General features: G+C 36.4%; 1 protein-coding gene across 1 annotated transcript; it reads right to left on the bottom strand.

Moving 5' to 3' along the window:
* Positions 1-1,040: 1,040 nt before the first annotated feature.
* On the bottom strand, positions 1,041-14,014 carry LOC100629418 (cysteine-rich venom protein-like). Its single transcript, XM_023625071.2, has 8 exons — positions 13,928-14,014; positions 12,827-12,885; positions 7,883-8,002; positions 5,977-6,067; positions 4,706-4,851; positions 3,492-3,586; positions 2,600-2,688; positions 1,041-1,487 (listed from the first exon to the last, which is right to left on the bottom strand). Exons 2-8 carry the CDS (start codon positions 12,878-12,880, stop codon positions 1,360-1,362), a joined length of 723 nt encoding a protein of 240 aa, XP_023480839.1. The 5' UTR covers positions 12,881-12,885; positions 13,928-14,014; the 3' UTR covers positions 1,041-1,359.
* Between the last annotated feature and the right edge of the window lie 819 nt (positions 14,015-14,833).

Raw genomic sequence — 14,833 nt, forward strand, 5'->3', positions numbered from 1 at the left:
TCTAATTATCTTTGTTAGTTGTAATAGAATAAAAGCAATTGTAAGGCTATAAATATACTCCCAGTGCCACGCAATCTGTTGATTTTCTCTAATGAAGATTTGATATGTAGACTCGCAGTTGTGAGCGGTGCCAACATGTGATTAAGTCTGTGATGGTCTACAGTTATTGCCCACAAACCATCTAGCTTTTTCACTAGTCAAATGGGCAAGTTAAATAAGGGTGTAGACACAGTTACCACCTCTGAACTTTTTGTCTAGGTTGTAACACAAATTTCTGAATACCCAAGACATTTGAACTTATTTTGGACTTACAGTCTTGCTGAGAGTGAATGGATAGCTTCAGAAGCTTCCATTTGGCACTTTCTACCATGATAGCTCTTTAATCTTTGGGTCAGAGAACCAATGTGGAGATTTTGAGGATTTCTAAGTATATTGATTTCTACTCTGTAGTTTGGAACTGGAGAATTAAGCATAGGATTGGTCTGCAGTCCTACTGTGGGTAGTCCGAGAGGCACTAGGGCCATGACTTCACTGTCTTGACCTTTATAAGTTCCAGTCTGATCCACGTACTGTGGTGGTTCTTCAAGTCTTTGGAGATAAGTATTAGTTTTAAGTCAGTATCTAGTAAGCTACAAAAAATTTTTTTCCACTTCTCAGTGTCAGTCACCTTGATAAATGGCCGCAGGTTTCTTTGAGGGATGGCCTGAAGAAAGGTTCATGGAATACGTACATGACTGCATTGCTGGGTGCTTTCTCTAGCAATGTGAACTCCCCTTCAATTGGGGAGGCCAAATCTATGAACTGGTTTAGGTCCAGCACCTGGGTAAGTGTTTGTGAATTATCATTATGGCAACTTCTTTCACATTTCTGCCAACAAACTTAGATATGTATATATTTTTAATTATCATTGAGGTCAGCATATGCCCCTATTATCTCTGGCCTACAGATGCCAACCAGAACAGAGCTCTTCAGGGATGCAGGTGCATATCCTCATCAATGCATTTTTTTTAAAGTCTTAGTGAAAAAAAGAATTTCTGAGCTGTTTTAAAAAAATTTGAGCATGTTTATTCATAAGAGTTACACAAAAGCTTTAAGTATGTTATCAATTATGATGACTAAATAATTTATTACAGTCAACATTACATTCATATCTATAGTTCACAGTTACTGAATTTACTGTTTTTATTACCTTTTAAAATTCAGATATTATCAAATTTAATTCATGAAAGAGGATGTATTCAATAGAAGACTTTTTCAAAACGTGTGAACTGATAAAAGAAGATATGAAATTTTTACAGTCATTTTTTTTTAAGGGAAGTCACTTTGCTCTTAAGAAGAAACTGCACCATTAAAGATGTTCTATCTTATTTCTGTGGGGCATTTGCAGGTGGCCGGGCAGCTTTCCATCATGTCTTTTGTATCACAGCCGTGTTTTCCAACCAAGTCGTCACAATTTGAGTACTTATTCACATGCATGCAGGGATTGGCTAAAATGAAATAAAAGGCAAATAAAACGCTGCTTCTTGGATGAAACTATCAGTTACCCAAAACTGTATTATCTCAGGGGAAATCTACTTACTCTGGACATTCTGTTATTTAAAGTTCAGTACATAATAATATGTAACAGTTTTAAACGGCTTAACAGACATACCTTATGTAGCAGATATAGAGTTTACACAGCTAGAGCTTTATAAAATCAAATAAAGTTTCCTGTCTTGTACCAATAAGGTGCACAGTAACAGAAATAACCTTAATTCCCAATATGTTTCAGGTGTTACTTATTTAGCCCAGTGTGTATATGTGTGTGTGTCTGTGTGCTATCATATCTGCTTGTGTGATGAGTGGATTGCACAAAGGGACAAGGGTACCAAAGGGGAACACAAATCCATCTCCCATTCCATTCAACAAACCACAGGAAGGAATAGCATCCTCTACTAGCAGTGGCTCTGGTGTGTGTGTGTGTACTGTCTGGGGATTAACAGAAGACTAGCTGGAACCTTCAACATTTTCTTAAAATAGCCCCACACTCTTTTTTCAGGTGCCTGCTTCCAGTGAAATGCAGCTGTTAGGGAGCAATCAAGTGATGGAACTGGCAGAGTGTGTCTGAGTTCTGACTGTGTGCATATGTGTGTGTGTGAGACAGAGGGAAGGGGTAGCCACACTGGGGAGCACAATATTAAGTTTCTTTTTTACATATTCCCTTTTGTTTAGGGGCAAAACCAAATCAGGCCTGACCCTGTCTGATATTATAGTCAGTTGGTTTCTATACTTTTGCCTTTTCCCTCCCTCACCGAGAAAAAGAAGGACTTAAAGGGAAACTTAATCTCCACTTTGGCTTGGGTTAACTTTGCTCTGAATGACTACCTCATGTCTGTATTGTTTTAGTCATCATTACTCTCAAATGGCAGCTGAACTTACCACTTCATTTTTAGATCTGGTTTTATTGCCAAGGTCTAAAAGGTTGATGTAGGAAAAGGAAGACCCAGAAGCAGAATGGGGGCATATATCTATCAGGGCAGATTCTGACACAGTCATCCTCAGTAACGTCAGTGTCCATGTAGACATCACCACGTAAAGATGCAGAATGGATCTTACTTACTGCAAAGCCCATTATCACAATGATGAGGGCAGTCTCCACATGGTTCTCCTTTTTTATATGGGGTATTCATTCTTTTCACATAGTTTCCCCTGGCAATCAAATTTTTGAAGGACAGAATTAGTGACAACATTAAGGAATATAGGATTGTGCCATGGGAGTGGAATATACAGCAAGAGTCTCAAGAGCTTAGGAAAGAAGAGGAGGGATTTTTGAAGGGTGAAGCCACAGAGACAATTTCCAGGTAAATTGGTAGTATATAAATATATGCAGAAGAAAGGAGATGGGGTTCCATCTCCTACTCTACTGCCTTTACTCCCACTGCCTTTACAGAGGACCAAAGGCGTGCAGCCAGAAGACAGGTTTGCAGTAAGGTTCCTAAGAATTTTTGGTATTAGCATTATGCAGACTATTACTTACTTCTTTATTAGATGAATTTGCTTTCATTGAGAATCTATTATGTGCCATGAACGATGCTAGACACTTAACATAGCTTTTCATATTTAATCCTCAGAAAGATCCTACAAGAAATGTATTGCCACTGCTTCTTTATAGATAAGAAAAAAGGAACTCCATGTTATTATGTTATTGGGGAACTGAAGGTCACACAACTAGTGAGTGGCAGAGCCAATGTTTGTATTTGAACCTTGTGGCCCCCAGAGCCCATTCTCTATACACCATGCTATCGATATCCCCATGGTTTATCACCCCTGAGAATGCACTACTTGTTGTTTCCTGTCTTTCCCAAGTCTCTCCATTCTTCAAAACCTGCCTTCAAGGCTCTCCATGAAGCTACCCTAGAACCTCAGATTGATGAAAGGGGTTGGATTATAGCTCAAGGTGCAAGCCACTTGGCCTACTATATGACCAAAAGGATCTCTTGCACTGTACTTACCCGGGGCAATACTGGCAAACATAGAAATACTTTAAAGTCTTGTGAGGACAGTAGGCTAATGCACAGCCGAGCTGGTGGGAAGTGGGCCAAACAAGCTGTAAGTGAAAAGTTTAAAATCAAGTCATTTTAATTAAATTTATAGTGTTCACACTGTTGGCTTTTTGTTTCTTAACTGCTTATTAGAAATCATCAATGAAGGAAATTTTAAAAGCTGAAAAGTATAGGCTTCAGATATTTTAAATTTCCCTATAAACTTGATGATTATTCTTTTAAAATCTCTCTTACAACTATAGCGCTTCATTTAACATCGAAGGAAGCTTTATGCATTCATGATACCTTTGTTATAACAGTGATTCATTCCCAAATTCATAAATATGTAGACAACGGAGTGTTGGGCAATGAGGAGAAAGTCACCTACAAGCAATTTGATTTTTGCAGGAAAAAGAAGAAAAAAAGCTTATTGTCGTTGTGTTTTTGTGCAGATAATCTCCGGTGCCCCAATATAACTTTTCTTTAATTTTAATATAATACAAAAATTATCTATTCAAAAATTTTAAAAAGTGGATATATAAGGGGCTGGCCCCATGGCCGAGCGGTTAAGGTCGCGCACTCCGCTGTAGGCGGCCCAGTGTTTTGTCGGTTCGAATCCTGGGTGCGGACATGGCACCGCTCATCAAGCCACACTGAGGCGGCGTCCCACATGCCACAACTAGAAGGACCCACAACTAAGAATATACAACCATGTACCAGGGGGCTTTGGGGAGAAAAAGGAAAAAATCAAATCTTTTAAAAAAAAAAAGTGGATATATGAGTCTAATATTGTTGATTATTTTTCTCTTTAGCATTTCATCCTGTGACTGGCCCAGAGAAAAGACTTCAAGACTTTTGTTTAAAGGTCATTTACTGTTGCTTAAATATAATCGAATTCATTTCATCACTTTACTTCCAGAACTATCATTTCAAAAAATCTGCTGTGGCAAATCAAGGTCACAATGATGAGATAAGTGTTTGTGGGTATCCAAGAAATAGTAGACAGATGCTTATGTATATTAACAGGTAGCACATACTTTATAAAGTAGGGGAGCTTTCATGCTCACATAAAGATTACATAGCTCAGATGAGTGCTTGGCATTTCCATGATAAACTCAGGAGAAAAAGTAATTCTGGGATGGTAGAGGACAAGAAACATTAAGCTTTTGTCATTTCATTTTTACCTGGGTGTAATGGCCAATTTTAACATTTGCTCGAGTACGTCCAAATCCATATTTAAAATATTTAAGTTCCTCGTAAAAATATTGGATTACATCTGGCCAAGATTTGATACGACTGGACATGAGTATATTCTCCCCACAGCCAGCAACTAAAAATTAGAAAAAACAATGAACCAACAGTTAAACCACTAGTGAAGAATCCTCAATGAAAACTATTAAAACATTACATTTTAGTTTTGGGGATCAATATCACCTCCCAAAGATGTGCAGCCATCTTTCACCAACTGACCTATGGGAGATATCCAATTTCAATTTCAACAGCTTGGCTCTGTGAATTGGAATCACTTTTCCTGCAACCTAGGAATAGCTCTTTTTTAAAGGTAAACAGTAATTCATTTTCAAACTGATTATGTAGTTTCATGCAATCACAGTCATCATTTTGGTAACACTAGTAAACTGATAAACACTGTGAATTGGTAAGTATTGCTTATCTGCTATGCCTTCATGATATGCATACAGGGGATAGTAAAAACAGTTTCAGACATAATTTTGATCCTTGGCTCTTCAGCTAAGGAAATAAGGGGAGCACATGTGAAGCAGAGAGCAAATAGATCAGATAGAGATGGGTTATCCAGTAGGAAAATGAGAAAATCAAAGCCATGGATGCAAGAGTGACAATGGCATGTATGTGATGAGGTGGAGGCTGACCAGATATTAGTAAAAACGAGTAAGATAGGTTGGAGTAGAATGGACAGGCGGAGTGGGGTTAATTCTACATTAACACCACTTACACTTATGTTCTGGAAAGTTATACTGAAAGAAATAATTATTTTCACCAGGAGCTTGTGGTTTGGTAACTTTGACTATACTGTGTTAAGTGGGAGATTTTTTTGCATTTCAGGAATAAATTTGGCATGTGGCTAAATAAGGATGATGAGTATCTAAATAGACTTAACTTCAGAAAAAAGTACTTCAAACAATTTTTTGTTGTTTTCCTCCCTCAAAGCTTTTGCCTTTGATCCCTACCGACTCATTTTACTTTTTTGACTTGGAGTAGCAGGAGTAAAGAGATTTTAGGACAAGAGTTTTAAAAAGATGGAAGGACAATAAGAAAAGAAGCAGGGTGTGTGTCTGTGACAGGTGATAAAGCTAAAACCAACAGACAAAAATTAGATCACCTTTCCCAAACTGCCATGTCTGCTACTTCAATGATTTTTAGTTAATTTTTAGTTTTTATAAAATGACATATCATTCACTGGAGAAGCTTGACTTACAGCTAATTTTTCGTTTGGAGGAAGAACTGTGAGTCAGGGTGCACTTTTTTGCCCACTTTTCAGCATTCTTTGCAGCTTCATGATTCCACATCTTGAAATAAATGAAAAACATTTGGAAATGAAAATACGAAGCTTTCATGAGATAATGGAGATGTGGATGATTATATTGAAAACAAATGCCTATCTGATGAATTATTTTCCCGAATTTCTTATTTTTCCATTGTTCTAACAAAAGATACATTTCTTGCTTTCCTAAATGACTTAGTTACTAGGAAGTATCTTTCTATATGTGGGTCACAGGTGAAATATTTTAGGAAAAAGAATAGCCATCTTCTTAGCAGGAAAATAAATATTTCAAAACCAAGGCTCACTCTTTTAGATAGACAATACGGGTGATAATTCTTTTCTTTTCTAGCTTGGGGCTATGGCTATTTAACTAGAAATGAGACTAAATATGCGCTGTTTTCCCCCCAAAATGTCTATTGCATCTGCAGTAGTCTTCATATGTTAATATACATTGGATGTTATAGTAAGCATTAGTAAGACTGTGTTATACTAAATGAAATACAACAGTGTGAAGGACAAAATGTATGGAAAAATAAATGCTCACCCTTATCTCATATACAAAATAGAAAAAAATCTAGGAAAATCAATGCAAATAGGGATTTAGTATTATCGTAATTCAGACAAGTTAAGCCAAGATTACTAGCATTCCTTTAAAGGAAGAAAAAAAAAAATGTCCCAAGCTAAGATGAGAAGAAATGTTCAGAATAGAGCAGACTTATCTTGTATCTTTGGGAAGGCAATTCCAATTACTTATTACGGTCATGAGGTATTTATCCTGTGCATTTGGCACAACACACTTTCTCAGAAGTGAAGCTAGACATGAGGCTCACTGGAAAAATTCCTTCCCATAGCCTAGATTAAGAACCGACTGTCATAGAGTCGCAGAAATGGAATGAACCAGAAAGATAATAGATTCTATTTCCCATTAATTACAGGAATCCTTTCCAAAAAATACTCATTTTGACCATAATTGAAATATGTGTTCAGTACCTTCTAGGACAGCTCACTGTAGCATTAATTGCTACACAGATTTTTTTAATCTATTGAGGTATAGTATAGCCTCCAAATACCTATGATTTGTTGATTCTAGCTCAGCCCTTTGGGAAATCTAATTCATTTGTCATATAACACTTTAAATACTTGAATTGAAAAGAGAAACGGGAACTAATTTCTATTTCGCATCCCATATGTTACTGGCACTTTATTTACATGTTTACTTTAATATTTCTCTAATAATCCTCACAAAGATTGAACAAAGTTTGAAGTATCATTCCCACTAATAGCCAAGAAAGCTGAGGCTCCTCTAGATTAAGTAATTATCTTAGAGTCAACTATCATATCCTCCTGGGATATTCTTTATTTAGCCCAAATTATCTCCTACTTTATTGTGTTTGGGTTTCCAGGCTCTGCACCATGCTAATCAACATCTTCGGTATATGCTCCTTTTATTAATGTGTTGTCCAAATCTGTTCACATTATATAACAAATGATCTGATCATGGCCAAAAAGAGTGGGACTCTCATATTCCAGACCTATATGCCATATTTTATTATACAGTTTAAGTTTTCATTTGTAGTTTGGCATCTAATTATTCAAGTTAGGTAATTTACAGGGTTTCTTCCACAACATTGGTCCATTAATTATATCTTCATCCTAGAATGATAGAATCAACATGTTCAGTTCAAACGCAGGGTGTTGCATTTAACCACCAGCCAACAGGTCAACTTTCTAGTGAAATAAACAGATTAGAGCATTTCACATATGTAGATCCTAGCTTAACGTCCATTGCTAAATGGTTAAATGCTAGTTGATAACGATCCATCAACATGACAAAACTTACCATTTTAAGCATGTTGGAAGCAGTGGGCTTCACCATCCTTCTCATGTCATTGTGTGTATTAACAATCTCCATTTGGATTGATAGATGACGGGTGGATAAAGAGGAAACTGAGATATCTGACTTTAAAATGAAGCAAAAAGTTACTAAGGACAATGTTACCATATTGAAAACCAAAGTAACAGAACTACAATTGCTTTATTTCAATGTGGAAGTTAATAAAAATGTTTAGCTTTGTGTTCTCTAGCTTTAACATCAAACTCACCCAGAGGGCTAGTTAATACACGATTACAGGCTCCACCCCCAGAGTTTCTGATTCAGGAAGACTGGGTGGGGTGAGAGAATTTGCCTTTCCAACAGGTTCTCAGGGACCATGCTTTGAGAATCAATAAGTAGTCTGACTCATAAAATTGCGCGGAACTTGGGCTTGTCCTTTTGAATATCACCATTTTTTGCCTTCAATAATAGATTAATTTGATCCACAAGACCTATTTACACACGATCCTATCCTATAACATGCAAGAATTTAAAGTCCTCATCATCGGCCTAATTATCACCAGAAAATGCCAATAGAACAAAAAAATAGTTCCAACCTTTTACTCACAAAGAGAATTTGAGCCATATGATATCCAACAAGAAATATCTACTCAAAATGCAGAGAATTTCAGGCTTAAAAAACCACAGAGAAATGTAAGAAGGCTATAGTAGATCCAGATATTATTTAGATTAAACAATATGAGTGGCATTCTGGGGTGTCTCCGCCAACTGTATTCAGTATCTTATAGAGATTATGAGTTGTGTGCATACTTATGTTTAAACCGCCCTCAGAAATTGTTATCCTTTTCTGTCTAAATAAGAGCATAACTAAGGGGCAACATATTTTTTAAAAATGGAAAAATTACTCATTAAAAATTATGGACTGAAAAAGCTGAAAGAAACCCCAGAAATCATTTAGTAGATGCTGTGCTGGTTCTTCTCTACTTGCTGTACTGCCCAACCTGTGTACTGCCCATCCTTCTGTGCCCTGACCTGTGGGCTGGAGCTGACCTTTCTGGTCTGCACGCCCTGGGCTCACTTGTCTTACTGAGGCTTTCTGGATAGAGTGAATCAAAGGGAGGCACTGGTAGGAAAATAGAGGGTTGAGATGGGGTAGAGGTCGGCACATTTCTTGCCACTCCCTTCCTACTTCTGCACTCCATCTCTGGAGTAGATATCTCCATTCTTGATCCCATTTTTTTGGCTTCAAACTCCATAACATTATTTCTTCCTTTAGTCCCTGAGGCCTAGCAGTGGAAAGGCTTTCCACTGCTGCTGGTCTCTACCTTTGTTCCTTCAACCCTGTTCCTTCCTCTATAAATATCGCTTCATTAATGCTCATGCACTGAAAACATTTGGGTTGAAAAAAGAAATGGTAATGATGTGACATGATGGAGGTGTTAGCTAAAGCTATGGTGGTTATCATCTGTAATATATAAGTGTAACAAATCAACATGTTGTACAATTATGTGTATGTGTCAATTATATCTCAATAAATTTGGAACAAAAGAAAACATCTGTGTTAAATTCTGATCCTTATCTAGACTCTGAGTGAAAGAAGTGCCTTGTTTTACCCAGGAAAGAACAGATTCAGAAAGGTTGACTGGATTATGGAGAATCTCTTTTTTCATTATATCCAGAAACCAATTAATTTAAACTTAGAAGTGCAAATTAATAAACAGATAACATACCGTTTATGCTTATAGGCTCTCATTTAATAATGACGGCAACATATGGAAGCTACCATTGTTTTTTCGAAAACAGCTTACCACATTAAGCATTTTGCTATCAGTGTGCTCATATGTCTTTTTTATTTCTTGGATTTGCTAATAACATCTTTTGACTCACTGATCAAACCCAAAGGAAGTATTTGGCAAAAAAACCCCACAAAAGACGTTCTGAAAATAAGTTTCAGAGGATCACAAGCATTTGAGTATATTAAGTACACCACTAAAGCTGGGCAAGTTTGCTTAAATAACTGAATTAGCGTCTAATTTCTTTGCAGTAATGCATCCTTTTACTCAGACATCACCTCACATTGACCTTCTCATTATTGCTTTTCCAATCACACCATTACCAAACACAAAGCAGCAAGAATAGTCCCTGATGTTTTAAAGTGCTATGTGAATAACAAGAGGGCAGAAGGCCAAACGTGCTCTTAAAGTTATAGCTCACACGATTAAGAAGCCAAAAGCAAATGATAACTGAGACCCTTGAATGTGCAATGGGTTTCCTGGAGGCCAACACTGTGAGTACTAAGCAGCAGACCCATCACACTCAGCTTTGGGGATATTCATAACATTCATTAATATATTGTCACATTTTCTTTCCCTGTATCTTAAAAAAGCTGTGAAAGAATTTTAATTTCTACACTTTATGGAAGTACTATTATATAATTTGTTTCTCAAAGCACCCCATTGTGGTAAGAATTATTATCTGACTGGAAAAAATGAAGAAATTAAGGTTCAGAGATATTCTAGACTAAATAAATCACTCCTTAATGGACACTGCTCAGAATAAATGGCAGGATTGACTAAAACTCATGCCCATTTTATAGATGGAAATTAGACATTTTAAAAATCTCTTATCTAAACTTACAAAATCAGTGAGCAAAAATGCCAGAATGTGAACAAATTCTTTTGACACTAAATAAATCCTAGGGTCTTTCCGGGTCAAGAGACTGGCACCTACAATGCAATGATCACTTAGGAAATAGCACTTCTAAACTTTAGCTAAAATTCTTCTTCCCATGTGCTGATACTAATCTACCTACACGGTGCACAAAGATGGTAACCAACTATGGAAAACTTGTTTTTCCTTATCTTCTTTTGAGAAATATGGAAGATGCTTTCTTCTTTTTGTTTTACTCAAATAACATCCTAGTCTGGTAAAAGCTTCAGTTCTTTAGAAGTCAAACCCACTATCCCTTTAAATAAATACAGAAGTCAAATTATGATAATCACTAAACTTCAAGGGTATAAAACTACCTTCCTTTTTCCTGTTACACCACCTAACCTACTTGTTCTTATAGTCAAGGAGGGTAAAAGGAAGTAGAAATTTACGGGGCAGATCTTTCATTTCTTCATTGAGTTTCCTCTTTCAGCAAGGAGTGGGATATATCCTATTTTTCTAAAAGCTTATATCTTTCTCTACTTGTTCACATTCCACTTGTTTCTCAACCTACTACATTCTGTCTTCTGTCCCCACAACCCTACTGAACTGGCATTTGCTGAGACCATCACAACCTCATCAATGGTAAATATAATGGAAACTTTTCATTCCTTATGCTATTTGTCTCAGTAGCATTGGGAAATGTTGCGTACATCTTTCTTCTTGAATCACTTTCCCCTTGACTTTTGTGATGTTGCTATTTCTTCGTCTCAGTCTCCTTCCCTTTAAGCTTCCCTTCCTCTGGCTCACTGTTCAATCTTGGTATTCTTCAGTATTCTTTCCTTTTTTACTTTATACATTTTCCACCTTTGCAGTTTCGGTGTCACTTATACGCTGATGACCCCCAAACCTCTATCTCCAGCTCAGATCTCATTCACGACTCACCTGAAACCTACCTGCGCCAGACGAATTCATCCTTGGCTCCCCTCTATGCCTGATCATCATCAGGTGCCCTCTATTCTAGTGAATGGCATCACCAGTGACCCAGTGATGCAAACTGATGTTGTCACCCTCTCCTCGCATCTCATGTCTAATCAATCTCTGAATCCTGTAGCTTCTACTTTGGAATTAGATCCTCATTCCCATAATCAAGCACAGGCCACTATCATAACATTTCACTTACATTACTGAGCAAGTTCCCAACGAGTCTCCCTGCCTCCTGTGTTGCCCTCGGTCATATGATAGAGTGGTCTTTCTGAAATGCAAATCTGACTCTGTCTGTCTCTAATTTGAACGCTTCCTGATTGCTTAGGTCTGATAAGACTGGAGCCTCCTCTTACAACTCCAGCTTCATCCCACAGTTCATCTCTTCTAACTCCACCAAACATGACTGTCTCTTACTTCTTCATACTCCAAACTGGCTTCTGCTCAAACTCTCATGCTCTCTCTCTTATCTGTCACACTTCAGACCTGATGTAACCTTTTCCTCAAATACTTCCCTTTTCCATCTCTATCCTCTCTCCTCACTGGTCTAAATTCTACTAATTGTATTATCATCAGGACTAGATGAGATGATAAATACAAAGTGCTTAGAATTTTTTAAAAATAGCAAATGTTCAGTAATAATGTTCTTTGAAGCCCCATAGGTACCTTTGCAATGCACTTATCATACTTTTAAAATTGCCTGTTGACCCATAAATCCTCTACTACTCTGAAGTGTTATGTGAGCAGTAGCAAGTTAATCTTATTTATTGCTCCATCCCTAGCATCTAGCAAGTGTCTGGTATAGTAGACATTAAATACGTGGTTGTTGAATTGAACTAAATTGAAATGGAGTGAGCTAAACTTTGGAAGCCAAAATTATACTTTCATTTTTGAACTGTTGCTGTTTAGGACTTTGTAATATCAAATATACACTTTGGTAGGTCTAGAAACTATATCTTCAAGCATATGTTAAATTCTTCAACTGAATAAGCTACTCATGATAAAAATGGATTTCTATAAGGCAAGCAGTGAGTTACTTTATGCTTCTGATTCATGCTATACTTCACATCTGATGCTCATTGCTGACCTACTGTCTATTGCTTAGTAGTTTTAACCAGTAAGAAAGTTATTGATTACTGTGAATACATGCATTGGTGAGAACCAGGTGTATTATATGACCAGAGAAGATTTCCTTTTGCTCCCCATCCCAGGAGATTTGCAAACATCATCTTTGTCTGTGTAACATTCACCATGAGTAATGGGTAAGGCAGCCCTATTATTAGAGCTTAAAATCTATCTTCTAAGTCAAATCCTTACCATTCCTGCAGCTTGTTGCAGCACTAACATGAAGCATATGACCACCAACACCATTGTCTCTGAGAAGAAATGAAGCATTAATGAGATTTATGAGTACATAGAAATAGCTTACTTTATGAACAAAATTATTATAATATTAAGAAATGGACTCATATAACTTTTTTCAGAGTTTTTGTAGAATATAAGAACAGATTTTCTTGGTCAGATGAACAGTTTTTCTCAATGAAAGTCAATCTCACCCTTTACCTACAAATGCAGGCTTTATTCTTGTGTTACCCATTGCTAGGTTGGAACCCAGGAATTCTTCTTAATACCTTTAGAAAGACAAGAATTTGAGACCTAACCAAAGGAGAAGTTGATCTGTAATAATTCATATCACTGATGAGCATCTCCAGTTGGAGGAAGTTAGTTTAAAACCTTGTCTTAAAAAATTTCTCTCTTGGTCATTATACTCTTTAATGTACCAGAGAACAAAGCAAGTTGCAGATTTGCAAGATTGTACGCTAAAGTTATACAAGTGAATACTCCAAAGAGTGATGGCTTTATATTTCCATCACACTCTTACTCTTAGTCCATATAATTCTCCACTGTTATTACTATTATTAAAAAATTGCCAAGTGTTACTTTTATAGCAATTCTTTTATTTTAGAAGTTATTTCTTAAAACACCTTTTTCCCATTAAATTTTGCTCTAATTCTTCTTTATGACTATTAAGTATTAATGTTGGCTATCATTGCCCCATTGGGGATCCTGTCCGAAAAGTTGGACAGCCTGCCCCCTTCAACCAATTTGTGTATGACATGGTTTTGACTATCCTCAGTTCCCTAATATCTTTGTTCTGAATATACTGCAGTTTATCTCTACTCCCCATTAAAAAGTGTTAAGTCAAATATGAGTACAATATGCCATGCATGATTCATCTTTTGGTTTATTTGGTATATTGGACCAAGGCAATGCTGAAAAAAATATTTGATATAAATCCTAATAATTAATACACTCCCATCTACTAGCAGTAAAGTTGAGAATAAAATTAAAGACTACAAAAGTTTTATTCCCACTGTAGACAGCTCTTATTATTAAATAATGCAGCAAATGTTTTACCTGAAATGAGCAGATGGGAAGGAAAAGATGTTTCTATGTCCAAAGAGAGATGAACTTATTTTGTTCCTCAGAACAGCAGTATATATATGAAACACAAATCACTTCTCTTTCCTGTTTGGTTACTCTGAATTGTGCAAGGTAATAGTAACGTGTGACGGTGAAAACCTCCCCTAAAAGATCTTATCACCTGCTTCAGTACTAAATAAGCCCAATATTGAGTTCTAAAGAAGAATTCAGTTAATAATTGCAGTTCTGCTGTAATTAGGTTTAACAATGTTAGTAATGATAGGTTAGGGAAGACTTTAGTTTTACGACAATGGTCTAGAGAATATAATACAATTTAACTAGATAGAGACGTATGTATTTTTTCTCAAAGCATTCCATAGAATTACTAACTAATTAGCATTCAGTAAATTGCCCTTGTGTCGTCTAAGCATGATATAAGGCATATTAAAAAAAATCTCACGTTATGTTCCATTATTAAAATCATTCATACAATCTGAGATTTAATGAATGCAGGAAAATAATTTTTACCTTATTTTTATCATCAAATGCACCATATTGAAATAATGCATTCAAATAATTTTCTAGAAATACAGTATCATAATTTGCTGAAAGAAAAGATCTCCCAAATACATCAAAGGGGGAAAAATGAGTTTGACATATGTAATAAATTTATTCTAAAAACTGTTAATTTTTCATGCTTTCATTAAAAAATAGTTTTCCTCCAAGATTGTGTTAATCTAGATTGGAAAGGCAGCCACAATAGTGTTTTAGGGAGTGGTCTCTGCAGCCAGTCGCCCTTGTTCATATCCCAGCTTCACCGCTCACTAACCAAGAAAACATAAGCAAGTGATATATTTTCCTCGTGCCTCAATTTTCTCAACTGTAAAATGGGGTAATCTT

This window comes from Equus caballus, chromosome 20, assembly GCF_041296265.1.
Source record: "Equus caballus isolate H_3958 breed thoroughbred chromosome 20, TB-T2T, whole genome shotgun sequence".
NCBI classification, from domain to species: domain Eukaryota; kingdom Metazoa; phylum Chordata; class Mammalia; order Perissodactyla; family Equidae; genus Equus; species Equus caballus.